General features: G+C 37.9%; 1 protein-coding gene across 1 annotated transcript; it reads left to right on the forward strand.

The window, feature by feature from the left end:
* Positions 1-1,726: 1,726 nt before the first annotated feature.
* Positions 1,727-6,726, forward strand: LOTGIDRAFT_109984 (hypothetical protein; the record flags this gene model as incomplete). Its single annotated transcript, XM_009047290.1, has 6 exons — positions 1,727-1,829; positions 4,007-4,108; positions 4,400-4,522; positions 4,760-4,882; positions 5,134-5,247; positions 6,554-6,726. Coding segments are annotated over 6 exons (738 nt in total), but the record flags the coding sequence as incomplete, so codon positions are not given.
* Positions 6,727-14,926: the final 8,200 nt, after the last annotated feature.

Raw genomic sequence — 14,926 nt, forward strand, 5'->3', positions numbered from 1 at the left:
GAAGACAACACAGTGGCGTCTACTCAATTATCTGCCTTGGAGAACACCATTTCGGATGCAACCACTTCGGTGATGATCGAAAGTTTACAATTATCCAGCACAGGGAGTATTTCAGGAATATCCATCAGTTCCTCGAATGTGCTGTCCTCGATATCTTCAGACGAACGAGTATCATCAACGATTCTATCCAGTGATTTAGAAACAACCGCCTTGGAGAGTTTTCACAGGTCAGTAGATGTGTTGTCTACAGAAACCTCGGTTCAAGATGACTTGTCAACGGCATTAGCAACCGATTTGGTTCTTAAATCCATGTCCGTAAGTAATATGCTAACCACAGATACGTCGGTTGTTCATAAAGAACAATCATCCTCGAATGGTTTAGAGACATCTGTGTTGGTGAGCATAGGCACTATGCCAGATGCAATATCAACATATTTTGAAGAAGTGTCGGTTTCTTCTAGTATTGTTGAGTCACTAGTTTTGGAGAGCATGGGCAGTATGTCAAATGAAATGCCAACAGAGACAGCGGTTCAAGATGAAGGGGCAACGGTATCGTCTAGTATAGGGGAGTCACTACTTCCTGAGAGCATCAGCAGTTTATCGGTTGGTTCTTCCAATGTGATGCATGCAGTAACAACAGTCCGTGAAGAATTATCATTAGATTTGACCAGTCATCCTGAAACAATCACACAGCAAAGCATGAGCAGTAGGCCGTTTAGTTCTCCCATAGAATACAGAAACTGCAGTCCATGAAGAATTAACAACCATTCTATCAAGTCATTTGCAGACTGGCGTTCTGGAAAGCGCTCACAGTACATCGGTGATTAATCCTTCAGATGAAATGTCAACGGAAACATCAGTCCAAAACGATATATCCACCACTCTCTCTAGTCAATCAGCAACACATGTTGTGCAAAGTCCTGGTGCTAGCAATTCTGTCGAGGAATCACACACCCAGTTGTTCACTGAAGAAGCTTCCACTATAAGCCCATCACCAGTAAGCTCTGTTGAAGCAACTTCGGAACTGGGCAACGAGGGAGTATCAGCACAGACTGAAATTTCATCCACTGGTGTTTTGTCGGTCAGTGCGAGTGTTTCAGCTGTAAGCAGTCAGTTAATGGACAGTTCCTTGTGGAGTTCAAGTACTGTGCCAGATTTCTTTTCCAGTATTCTAGTGTCCAGTTCTGTTCAAATGAGTAGTACATTGGCTATGGGTAAGTTTCAGATTATCTTATGAAATGTTTTATATCCACGCAGTTTAAGCACAATAACTTCTACTTTTCATTAACGGCCACGTCATATGTCTCCTATAATACTGCTAGCATTTTAAAATCATTGTTAGCTTTCAACATTATTTTCTAGAAATAGACGACGAATGCTACAACGACCCGTGCCCAGTTCATTCAACATGTAACAGTACAGGTGGTTCCTACTTCTGTATGTGTAATGAAGGTTTCAGGGCTAACTTTTCTAGCTGTGGCGGTAAGTTTCAAAATTTACAATAATTCTTAGTTTAGCATGGAGCTTGAAGTCATTGTCTTGTCACGAGTCCAATTAGCCAATATGGTACAATTCAATTCTGCTTCCAAATCAATAAGCCATATATTCATGATGGCCCTTAAATTCTAAACGTTATGTATTGTGTCATCTGATATTACTGAAGCTGTTCAAAAACCCTTTCCATGCAAATATCGAAGCCGTATCATCGCTGATTTCAGATATTGACGAATGTGTATCATCGCCATGTGGAAGTAACAGCCATTGCAAGAATACGTATGGTAGTTTTCAATGTCTCTGTGACGTGGGTTATACTCAAATTAATGATGTTTGTTCAGGTAACGATATGATTGTTCTTCTAGACGTGTGTGTTCCTAAATTCCGCAAAATATGACTGTAAATATATACGAGTATGGTTGTTTGATACAAATTCTAAAAGTAAACTCTCATTAAATTTATGAGGTGTAGGATAGAAACTACATGAAATATTCACCAGCCTCGCTAGCTTTGATAGATAAGATAACTAAGAATCATCATCAGCTTCTTCAATGGATGATCCTAGTCGAAGTCTGTACTCCAATGAGATCGTTGTCCCAAGTCAATCACAACTCCAAATCAACGTTATCTACACAAATAGCAGCTTTTAGTGTATATTCATTCCAACTTCTCGAGATCTATAGATTCTGCAGTGGAGACATTTTATGTATTTTTCAGACATTAACGAATGTTCACAAGAACCCTGCCCAATTCATTCCGAATGTTCTAATACTGACGGTTCCTATGAATGTAACTGTGATGCGGGTTTTGTTAAAGACGGCACCATTTGTAAAGGTAAGATAATACCAGCTGCAGGGATAATTTCCAATATTGCTCAAGCAGTAAGGCGAACAGCTTAAGTACATCATTACTGATAAAATGTCTTTCTTTTAACTTTGGGAATTTTAAGGGCCAATCCGTATTGTCTGGTACATTCAGTGACTCAACTATATGACACGGCACCTGTGGACTTATGAGGGGTGGGACCCTTCCGCGAGAAATACGCTATCCTGCTTTCTGAGACCCCCCTGTAGCTCTTAGTAGCTCCATCATAAGTTATTACCACTTTATATTGTGTGCAAACATTCAAGATAATCATTTTGGAACAATTTCTTTAAAATTGTGATTTTTTTCTGGGGGTGGGGATCCCCTCAGGGTTGGGGCCCGTGGACCTGGTTCACCCATTCCCTGTGGTAGGGGCTACTGTATAAATTATGTTTCAGATGTTGATGAATGCACGGGAGACCCTTGTCCTGAATATTCAGAATGTTCCAACTCAGCTGGAGGTTTTTTCTGTTCCTGTAACTTCGGTTTCAGGGAAGACAATAAAAATTGTGTAGGTAAGGAACAGACATGATTGTAATCTTCAAATCTTATTATAATGGAACTGTGGAATCCGCAAAATACTTGGGAATTACGATTGCTACAGTGGTGTATATCGCTCTTAATTAATTATTACAATGAACCCTTCGTTGTAGTATTCGCCATTGTGCCTGAATTGCAATTTTGATGCTCGTTGTCATTATCATTTTGGTTCAGTTCAAAAAAGAATTAAGTCACAAACATTAGCAGACACTTTGGTTTTTTAACTTGCTCTCCTTATTCAAAAAATCTATTTGTAGAATCGTGCCAATTTCAGTGTTCAGGCTTGTTCTACATCCATTCATTGAACCACGAATCTCTTTTTTTGTAGATACTGACGAATGTTTAGAAGATAAATGTCCAGCACATTCTATATGTGATAACACTATAGGCAGTTATTATTGTAACTGTACAGATGGTTATGAGAAGAACAATGGTCTCTGCGAAGGTTAGTGTGGTACTGTGTTATTTTAAGTGGTCAGATCTGATTAATTCGTTTAATTCAAACCACGAGTAGCAAAGGTTAACATGCTTTTATAAATCCAAGAAATTGCAGAAAAGAAGGACACAAGTCTCAGTTTCATTCAATTTTAAACTGGTTTTATTGTTTCAGTTCAGATCTACATGTACTTCCTCATTTATATGTAAAGTCCATGAGCTGCAATCAATGTATTCCCAAACTCTTACTTTAGATTCGGATTGCAGGTTCGGATTGTAATATATACTTAAGATGTTTTTATTCTTAATTTCATTCCATTTTGCACGATTTCAGATATAAATGAATGTAATAGTGACACATGCCAACAAAGATCAACATGTCTGAATACTCAGGGTAGCTTCGTCTGTACTTGTGATATCGGTTTCCAGGATCAGAATGGTGTCTGCGTCGGTAAGCATCTTTATCCATTGTACGTATCTTTGTCCAGAGCATTGTACCCAAAGAGGTACATCACTTATGTTCCCAACCAAGTTCCTTTTGTTCTCAACCAAGTTCCTTATGTTCTCAACCAAATTCCTCAATAAGTTATACAGGAGATCCCTCTTAACCGGTATCTCTAGCTAAATGATAGCCGAGGCAAGCTATATTAGTGATTGTACGAGTCTTTTTCAGATGTAGACGAATGTCTTGATTCGCCCTGTATCTCTCATGCTGCATGTTTTAACACTGTGGGTAGTTACGAATGTCCATGTGATAATGGATATAAAGCACATGGTGGTGTTTGTATTGGTAGGTATTTTCAATCATTTCAATAAAGCAGTTTGATTTGCAACCTTCATCTTGTTCAATTACTTGCTTGCAGTTTATAGACTGTGATGGATGATACAAATACGTCCGAATGAAATTTTACAATATGTCTGCTGGAATTTCTGTAATGTTTCCAAGATTCACCAACACAAATTTGACAATTGATTTATCAAACAATCATTGATTTTTCTGCCGGAACACCTGCTGAAACAGTGAGATTGGGTTCATATAGCTATATATTTCAAGTTGAAGTAATAGTAATTTATTTAAATGTTTTAGATATTGATGAATGTCGACAGAATCCATGTCCGAGCAATTCTCATTGTATCAACTCTGATGGTTCCTATACTTGTCCATGTGATACTGGTTTCTCTGATATAAGTGGTAGTTGTACTGGTAAGTACTGTTACAAAATTGTCCCGTGTTTTCCGAAAAGAAGTTCATTATTATCACTCATCAAGTACTTTCTTGTTAACATGGTTTTGCATCCAAATCACGATGTGTCGACAGCGCAGATATAATATTACGCAGCTGTCACTGTTAGCACATGGTTGGGTCTTTACCAACTCGTGAATTTTTGTCGAAGGCATTCATTACTTCAAATTTATCTTTTTCCAGATACTGACGAATGTGTTAATGCCGAAACCAACTGTCCTAACAATACAGATTGTATCAACACTGTTGGTAGTTATTCGTGTCCTTGTCAAGCAGGATATAGTCAAAAAATCTCCGGGTGTGAAGGTTAGATGTTTCTCTACGCTTCACTTAATGTATGGACCGTACAAAATGGTTTCTAAAAGACCTATAAATATATATCTTCTCATACCAAAGTTGCACTAATAGACATGTGGATCGATATTGATCACTTCCATTGCCCATGGCATTTTGGTAATTCCCCCAGCATATTGCACCTGCGAGGCACCTAATGATTCCCTGTTAAATTGTTACTTCTTTTCTCCATGTGACGCGAACATTAATTTTTACTTTTACAGATAATAACGAGTGTTTTAATGATCCTTGTTCACAGAATTCAATTTGTCAAAATTTACCAGGAACATTTCAATGTAATTGTTATAATGGATTCTATAAAGCTAGCTCTATGGTTTGTCAAGGTAATTGGCTATATAGTGGGTTTTTCTGAAAGCGTTGCACTTCCTTGAACAGAAACGTGACCAGGGGTGTGCTGTGAGAAATGTTGTAACTTGCTGTAATAGTAATAATGTCTAAATAGTGTCTTGCTATCGGATTGGTTGAGGGTTGTTGATACTATTGCAAAAGCAATCAGAATATTCATAGTATCATAGTTAAGCCATAGTTTTGCGTAATCGGCACATAATCCAGTTGACATACCCCAAGATTGTCTTATATACCTTCAGAATCGCTGGTATACAACTCGTCACTAAGAGTTCTAGAGATGAATGGCGAAGCACTGGTATATACTGCTGTATATGATTCAATGGAGTCCACGGAATCACAAGAATTTATTACAAATGTTGATACAGCTGTAAGTTAATCTATACACCCGATATTGTTCTTTTGATTAATTATAAATTTACTCTTTGTTATCTCTAAGTAAACCAATGATTTTAAGAATGATTAATTTGGTATAAAACTTTCACAAAAATTTACGATCACCATTGCAAATTACCTTTGCCTTCTGTGAAGTGGCTATACTAAAAATAAAAACTAATATAAAAAAAAGAAACGAAAGTTGAGTCTAATTTTAATTAGACTGCTGGGACCAAGCAATTATTTGTTGTAAAAATGCAATTCTGTTGCGATCTCTTTAGTTAACAACCTGGTTAGACAGTACTGTGGGATCGCATTTCCTTGGATACAAGGTGTCTGGTATCTCTTCTGGCAGCTTAGTTGCTAATGGTTATCTGTATATGAACGGTGGTTATATTGGGGATGCTACCAGCCTTACGGGATCTCTTTTGAGTGGTTTAGACTACTATAACACCACTGGATTGGTATTTGAACCTTCAGCAATGTTCGTAAATGGTAAGTCTACATCCCTGGTCAGCAAAGAGTAAAATCAATAAAACCAGCATGGCTTTAAATAATCGCACCGGCACAACGGTATTGATAAGATAGGAGACAATAGGCGAGCTAATTTTTGAGGTTTTATTTACCATTTTGATTTTCAAGAATGATATTAAGTGACCTTTTTAGGGTTAGGTAGGGATGGCCATATTTTTTAATGCCCATTCTTGTACTGTCGCATTACGAATAGCCTCGGCCTTATATAATTACTACATGCTCCGAATTTGGAAAGGCCCACAGGTAGGCATTTGGATTTCAACCAGGCAATTTCTAGAGTTGGTCAGATATAGTTCTCAACCGAAATGTTATAACAGAATGTGATTTGAGCGTGTTTCCTTTGAGATAAGACTGTTTTTCTTCTTATAGATATTGACGAATGTAGTTCATCAGATTGGAATGATTGTTCTGAAGACTCAACGTGTACCAATACCATTGGATCTTACAACTGTACTTGTAATGCTGGTTTCATAGATCATTCACCAAATCCATCTAGACCAGGTCGCATCTGTCTTGGTAGGTCGAGGCAAAACTTCTATTGACGCCTTGTTCTTTTCTTCCTGTCATTAATATACCATTAAGCAGCAAAAACCATTGAAAACCGAGGATATGTTAATTTTACACAATACTCGTGGTCGATTTAATATGTTGGACTAAGGACTTAGCCATTGCTGCGTTTTTTATGAATACACATAATATACTTCTCTTTGCAGTTTGGGGTATGCTTTAGATATTGAAATATGTATATATATATAGTTACTATAAAGCATATTCACTGTACCAAATATATTTCAGTAATCGACGACAATAACAAAGATCCCATTGATGGTTTATCGATATTTACTCACAAAATATACTATCAAGTAGGTGAATCAGTTAAATTCAGAATAACGCTCAGCCGTGGATCACATGTGGAGTATATGGTGAATTATGGAGATGGAAGCACATTAGCTACTTATACAGATCCGGAGACCCTGTCCTTCCTAGCTCCATACACCATAGAGCACACGTACCAAAACGCTGGTGAATATACCATATCGTTTACTGCTCAAAATTCAGAAAATTCTAAATCCCAATCGATCAATCTGATTATCGAGGACCAGATAAGATCACTAAAGGTTCGTCATGACCTTCTTCAAGAGGATGGTCCCGGAAACAATGTCACTATAAGTCTAAATATAGAAGAAAACGGATTCTTGCTTTCCAATTTAGTATGTCTTTATGACTTTGGAGATGCGACTAAGTCAACTGTGAGCATTGCAAGTCTTTCTGATGTCGAACCTAAAATAGTCTCCTACAGTTATGATTTGGGGCAGTATTCAATTGTAGTGAACTGTTCAAATCATGTGAGCTACATGGATGCAACAGAGAACATCGTGGTGCAAGAAAGCATACAAGATTTATCTATATCCACAAGCAAAACGTATATGAGGCCAGAAGACCGTATGAATGTAAACATCCAGACACTGAAAGGCTCCAATGTTCTATACACTCTGGACCTTGGAGATAACAGAAACTTTACGTACACTATGAACAACAACAAGAAAGGGTTAACAAATCTGAACGTTCCCATCCAATATTTTGAAACTGGTAACTTCACAGTGACTGTTGGTGCTTTAAATCTAATTAGCTATGAAAAGATAACTCTAGATTATCCCATTATAATTCTGTATGATGTGAGGGATTTGACTATAGCTGCAGATACTCCAGTTGCCCTTCCACCAGGTAACATCGATATAACTATCGGCTATACCGGAGCGTCAAAGCCACCTAATTATATAACTTGCGCTACGTTCGTTGGTGGTAACTTTGTCAGCGATACGTACACTAATGTGATTGACACTGACAAAACCTTGAATATCAAACCCGTATGGAACAAGAAGTCCGATTTGGGACGTATAGACATCGTGGTTAATTGCTCCAACATATTAGGTTTCCAGGAACTCTCAACTGAAATAGTTCTTCAAGCTATCATCGAAGGGGCAACAGTCGCAGCCGAAGCACAGAACATGGCTCTTGGCACCACTATCTATTTCTCTTTTGGAGTGGAATTTGGAAGTCACATATCCTACAGCTATGATTTTGGAGACGGTAAGAACCGTTCTGGTTCATTCTTCAATATGATAACGGAAAATGAAACATTAGTAGTCCGTCATGCTTATAACACACCTGGCATATACGATGTTCGGTTTGAGGCATCTAATCATGTTTCCAGCCGCACCGCTTATCTTCAGATGTCCATCCTGGAGGATGTGTTTGGATTGACTGTTACACCAACGTACAAAAATACGGACAACTCTGACAGCTTTCGACCTGGTCATGGTGATTTAAAGACATACTATCCTCTTGAAAGGAAAACGCGATTCAAAACTGGTCTTGATTCTGGAAATGAGGTCACCTATATTTTGGATTTCGGAGATGGGACAATCTTTACCAGCCAGGATAACGTGACAGATCACCAGTACCTACATCCCGGGCGATACAAGGTTACTATTAACGCAAGCAATGCTTTGTTTTACGATTATATTCAGACGGACGTGATCTTGCAAGAAACGGTTCTTATCAACACGTTAACCAATAACGGACCTACTGAAACCTATAAAGACTTGTCCTTTACATTGAACCTAGGAAGAGCCGGAACTGATCCATGCTATGTTTGGGACATGGGGGACAACACTCTTCCAATTGTCTATGGTGGAGATAACTGCAAGGAACGAAGAGATTTGGGTCAGTTCAGACACATTTCATGGACACCACAAAAAGAACTAATTCATAAATATTCGTTTAAAGCAAACGAGACGTTCACTGTGACTGTTGAAGGCCTTAATGTAGTATCTGAGGGAACAATACAAAATTTTGCGGTGATCACAGGAGTTGGATGCAGTTATCCAAAAGTTCACATCATTGGTGGGGGTCAGCAGATTGATAAGCCAGTAGAACGGGAGAGATCCGACTGGATATCATTGGAGAGTAATGTGGACATTTCTTGCCAAGTAACCGAAGAAGCGGAGTACAAATGGATCATTGAGAGACTTGAACAAGGGGTATCTTTCTTAGATTTCATTCTTACGGATTACACTCCAGAAATCCAACATGTCGGTCTCTTTAAACTGATGTTTCCTCAGAGAGCCTTTTCCGTTGGAGATTACAAAATCAGTTTAAATGTATCAATGAAAGGCATCCCAGGACTGTTCGCTGTCCATTTTACATACCTACGCATACATCAGACGCAAATAGTAGCTAAGATATATGGAGGTAGTGCTCGAGCTATAGGTTATGACAACATGTTTTCAATGGACGGCTTAACTGAAACGTTCGACCCAGACTCAAGTGATCAGAACAATAAAAGCAGCTTGACGTTTACTTGGAGTTGTAGAAAGCACAATGAGACTTTCCCTTCAACATTAGAGTATATAGAAATTCCGGATCCCGAGTCCAACGAAACACTAAGTGGTGGAGGATGTTTCGGGACTGGTATCGGTTTACTGAACACCACGGATCCAGTACTGCAATTAGATTCAAGGCTTCTGATGCTGCATTCCGAGAACCTTTTCCACCTGCAAGTATCGAGAGATGAGAGATTATCCTTTTTTGAGCAAACTGTGATTATTGTGGAAGGTGATCCTAGAGAATTCGTTTTAACGTAAGTGTTGTTGCCTATATAATCTTTATTAAACATCATAGTTGCTACTCCGCTACTTCCAGCAAACAAGAGTAAAAGTCATACGCTATATATTTTCGTGCTTAATAGAGATATTTTTTTAATTTATAACAGTCTGTTGACTTATGAATTTCAGCGAGGATTGACGGTTTCTATTCTCTTGTATGTTCATATGCCACTACTGTGATGTGATGTATGTTACAGGTGTCTTGTGAATTGTAAATCTAAGATGAACCCCTCCGGTGAATTCAGCATTGTCAGTCAGTGCACTTCCTGTAGACCTTTGGATAAAATTGACTATCAATGGTCTTTGTTCATCTTCAATTCAACCTTTAGTAAATGGATTCCAGTTGACAATCTTGATGACCTTATTGATACAGGTATAGTTTATATTTGATATGTAGTAATAATAGTAGTAATAATATACGAGTACTTACAGTTAATCAAAAATCAAAATCGGATGTAACTGGCAAATATGACAGGTAAAGTTCACCAGAAGTCCAGGCCACTTATTCTCGAAACGATCTTAGCGCTAGGATGCCCTAGGTTGTTATCTTCTATCATAGATTCTATTTTATCCTAGCGCTAAGATCGTTTCCAGAATATGTGGCCAGGAGTTTCTCGACAGTTTACTGTTAGGATTGGACCTCGGCATGTAGGTTGAGATACTTTTAATTGGTGATGCTGGTCAGAAGTATAAAAATTACGTTCTATGGATTAAAGAAAAATTTCCATGAATAACCATGGAGGTACACGTTAGTTTCATTTCCTTCAATTGTTCTTGCTAGAAATAATTACAAAACAAAAAAAATCATAGAATAATTATTCACAAAATATAACTCTATATTTTTCAATTTTTTTTATATTTTCTTCAACAGAACTATATTCAGCTGGTATTTCCTTCAAACCGAAAGTTTTAATTGGTGGTGAACTTTATAAACTGCGTCTGGAAGCAAAGGTCTTTGGTTACGCAAGAAGTTTAACTGAACATGAATTCGTTACGAATTTACCACCATATGGAGGAACGTGTTTTATAGAACCTAGCGTTGGTAAGACCACGTAGTTTTATTTACGAATATGCCCAAGACAATTCTGCAGACCCTGTAAAGGGTCCCAGGTCCACAACATGTGTAGGTACGGTTTGCGGCGTGGCTTTCGATACAATAGAAAACAGACGAAGTAAAAGTTTCCGCATGGTATCCGGATCCGCATCTGGTGAATTTGGTTCAATTAACTTTGTATCTTCAATCCATTATAGGTTATGCCCTGAAGACTAAATTTGTGATACAATGTAAAGGATGGTTGAATCCCGGAGAAGAAAACGCTGCTGGTGATGGTTTACTCTATAGATTCTGGTCAACCTCTGTGGACGATTCTCAGTTACTTTATTATGGGACTGATACCTACACACCGGAATCTCAGTTCCCATTGGGTAACATAGATGAGAATTATATGTTTGATCTGAGTGTGAGAATTGCAAATCCTATTGGTGAATATGTTGAGACTAAGCTAGTTGTACAGGTAAGTAAACGTATTATCAATCATACAAATAAGATGTATTTTTCTGTTCCATTTTGGATTTGACAACAATAACTTACGATGTCTTTGATAATGACTTAGTGTAATGTCTCATTATGATGACGGCAACGGATGGAATGTCTCCTACTTGCAACGCCTGTAACACACGACTTTCATAATAATATAACCTACATTTAATAGCCACGGAACCACACCTTTTATGTGGACAATCTTTTATTTTATATTGGCTTCTTTCTTTGTCTTCTCCTAGGTTTTAGTACCACCAATAGCAAACCAAGCATCAACCTATAAGAATTTAACCAACGGAGAGTCCAGCAAGTTGGGGAACTTGTTTTCATCTGGAAGAGAACAGGAAGCTAAACAACTCATTGTAGCAGTCGCTTCATTACTTAATGACCCTTCTGCCAAGGTACTTATATATTCATTGTAATTGGGCAGCAGAATAACCATATGTAACCTGCCTATGGACAAATTTGGGTATAGGTTTCACGTACCTTTTTTTTTTAACGTAGTGTCTTTTCTTAAATGTGTTTTATTGGTATGTGCTTCCTCCATGAAATATCTTCATTGAATTGAAATTATTCCGGAACAACTATGCACTGGAATTGATTTTATATTTAACTTTACTTACAGCTTGCTGGAATAAGTAGCACGGTGGCTACAACAACAGCACATCCTGGTACAGAATCAGGAACAGGAACTCCATCTGCTCCAATAGATACCCAAACAACTCCTAAGGAACCTAGTACCTACGCTGCCACAACGGAGCCTTATAAAACTACTGAGATGACTGAGGAAGAAAAAGAGAAAGTCGAAGCGGAGAGAAAACAGCGTGTAGAGGTGAGATCATGACAGGAAAGAGCCGGATAAGTCCCGTGTGGACGTTAAACCTTGACAATTTTAAATCGAAGAAGAGTGGTTAATACTTTATTAGCTCAATCAGCCACGGAAAAGGAGGACGAAAACACCATTTCCTTTTGACCTTGTGAATTTCATAGGATCTGTATTAATCTTGTGAAGTTATTGTTTTGAATAGATACCTCATCATTTTAACAGCTGATGATGACGGATTTTGTGTTGAGCTAGAGATGAATTCAATATTATCATATCTTTCAGCTAAGAACAGATTTGGTCAAAACCTTATCCAATACAGAAGCTCTAACATTGGATTCGCTACAACAAACTGCTCTAGCTTATAAAGTTATCACAAGGGAGACCAATGAACTGTCAGACGAATGCCAGGTAAGCCTTTCTAATATGGTCAAGATTCTAAAATTTCAGGATCGGGATAATCTTTTAGGTATGTAAGATCCATACCGTCTTTTAGCGTGAAGTTGTGTGATTACAAATGTATACATTTTACTTAGAGGGTTATAAAGGATAAGAGAGAAATAAAGGATCTCCGAAAATATTGAAGCAATGAATCGTTTCAGGAAATTACGTTATCAGCTATGGATAATATGGCATCAACTTTTGAATCTATTGTCAATGAAGATAGAGGTCACTCAGTACAGCAAGAACTAATGGCAGCTGAAGGTAAGATACATTGAATTGTATTAACCAAAATCATCCAATCAGTCAGCTGATCGGATACCTTATGCTACAATTGTCCAACACACTTGATATAAAGGCTCTTGAATTAGCTGTTCACAGTTGCGCAATTGTTCGTGCATGCTCTCTCTTTTCGATTGGTGTTATAGCATCCAATTCTGTTACTTGTTCTTTACTGGGACATCCTACTGTTTTGGTTAAAGAGTAGAACTTGTGTAATGGTAGTATTATTTGAATCATATATTGTAGATATAATCGCCAGTCTAGGTAATGTAATCCTATCAGTGACCAATGTAGCCAGTGGTATAACAGAAGGTGACTATACTGATAGATCTAATAACATAGTATCAACCACTGTGAACCCGGACAAAGTTACTGATGCTCCTTTAAACTTGCCATCTGATGACTCCGAAGAGGCGGTTAAAGCTAAAGAAATAGTAAGCCATTCTGAATATTGATACAATATCTTCAAAATAAGTTTCACACAGGAAGTTCAATAGAGCTTTTAGCTAGTGCTATCCAACCTGAGTGAATTCACAAAAAATTTGCCCAGATTTAAGTTACTATTGATAGTGCTGTCGTGGTCTGTATAATAAGATGATTTTGACTTCATATTTGTATATATGCTGAGGAGACACTTACAGCTAATCCAATTTTTCAACTTAAGTCTCAAATTTATCCAGATTATAGCTATTTGATACTGCTAACGGTGCTGCCATGATCTGTTTAGTATTTTTATTCATCTGTTTCCAGGCAAGACAAATAACCCGAAAAGCTCTGGAATTAGCTGACGAGGTGGTCAAGACAGTTCTTCAGAAGAGAACCCCAGGTGCACCACCATTGGTACTCCAGAACCAGATGTTTACTATTGTTGCTGATCGTCGTGAAGCATCAGACCTAAACAACACTATTTTATCATCCAGTGAAGGTTCGTTTAAACTACCAACTGTGGACCTCATCTTGGATAACTCTTCCAGTTCCTTCATTGATACAAAGGTTAGTATTTATACATAAGAGTTATATGAATATCACTGGCTTGGTAAATAACAATAACTAATTATGGGGATATGGTTTGCTTGGTACAGGCGAGACCATACAATAATACAAAAGTGGAATAATCTGATATTTTTATACTCTAATAGATCTATACTCCATATTACTTAACCAAAAATGAAATTCCAAAAGGCAGACCAATGTCCAATGGTTAAGCTGTATCTTTTAAGTTAAGGCTATCCATGAGACATTGCCATTGCCATTCTGTTCACAGCCTGTATGTACGCGTTATTTTACCTTTCAGCTAACAATATCTAAGCTAAATCCTTTCATCTGGGACTCCAGTTCCTCCTCTGTCAATACCCCGATATTAACTATGAACCTGTATGATGTGGATGGTCATGAGATACCAGTAAATAATCTTTCTGCACCCATCATTATAGATGTCGATGTAAGTCATATCAAAACAGAAGCTACGCTAATATATCCAGTATTGCCCAAGGATAAGACGATGTACTACCATACTCTGCTACTTAACGAGACGAAAGCAAAGGCTCTGCAGGTGGTTGTGAAACCAGTGAACCCTAACGTTTCTCTGGAACTATTCATCAAGAAGAACGACTATCCATCTGAAACCGATAATGATAAGGTGTACGTCCTACCCATGGATGTGGAATACAACTCGGGAGTTGCTGAAGAAGAGATGGAAAATATGAGATACACTGTGTTAATCCCATGGGAAGAGCCTGGTGAAAATGATACTGGTATAATATATCTTGGTATCAAGGAATTCAGTAAGTTTTGGTGGCATTTTTATTTCACGGGGACAGGTATCAGACTATCAAGATGACAAATTATCTGATGTTGAGTTCCATGATCAAAGGGGACATGATATTGCTCTTATAATCTATTATGATACACGTTTTCATACGTTTGGTAGACTGTTAGTTTTTGTGATCAAGATCCTAGTGTTGTTAACTCTTGGCTTGTATTTGCCT

This window comes from Lottia gigantea (genome assembly GCF_000327385.1).
Source record: "Lottia gigantea unplaced genomic scaffold LOTGIsca_11, whole genome shotgun sequence".
Taxonomy (NCBI): domain Eukaryota; kingdom Metazoa; phylum Mollusca; class Gastropoda; family Lottiidae; genus Lottia; species Lottia gigantea.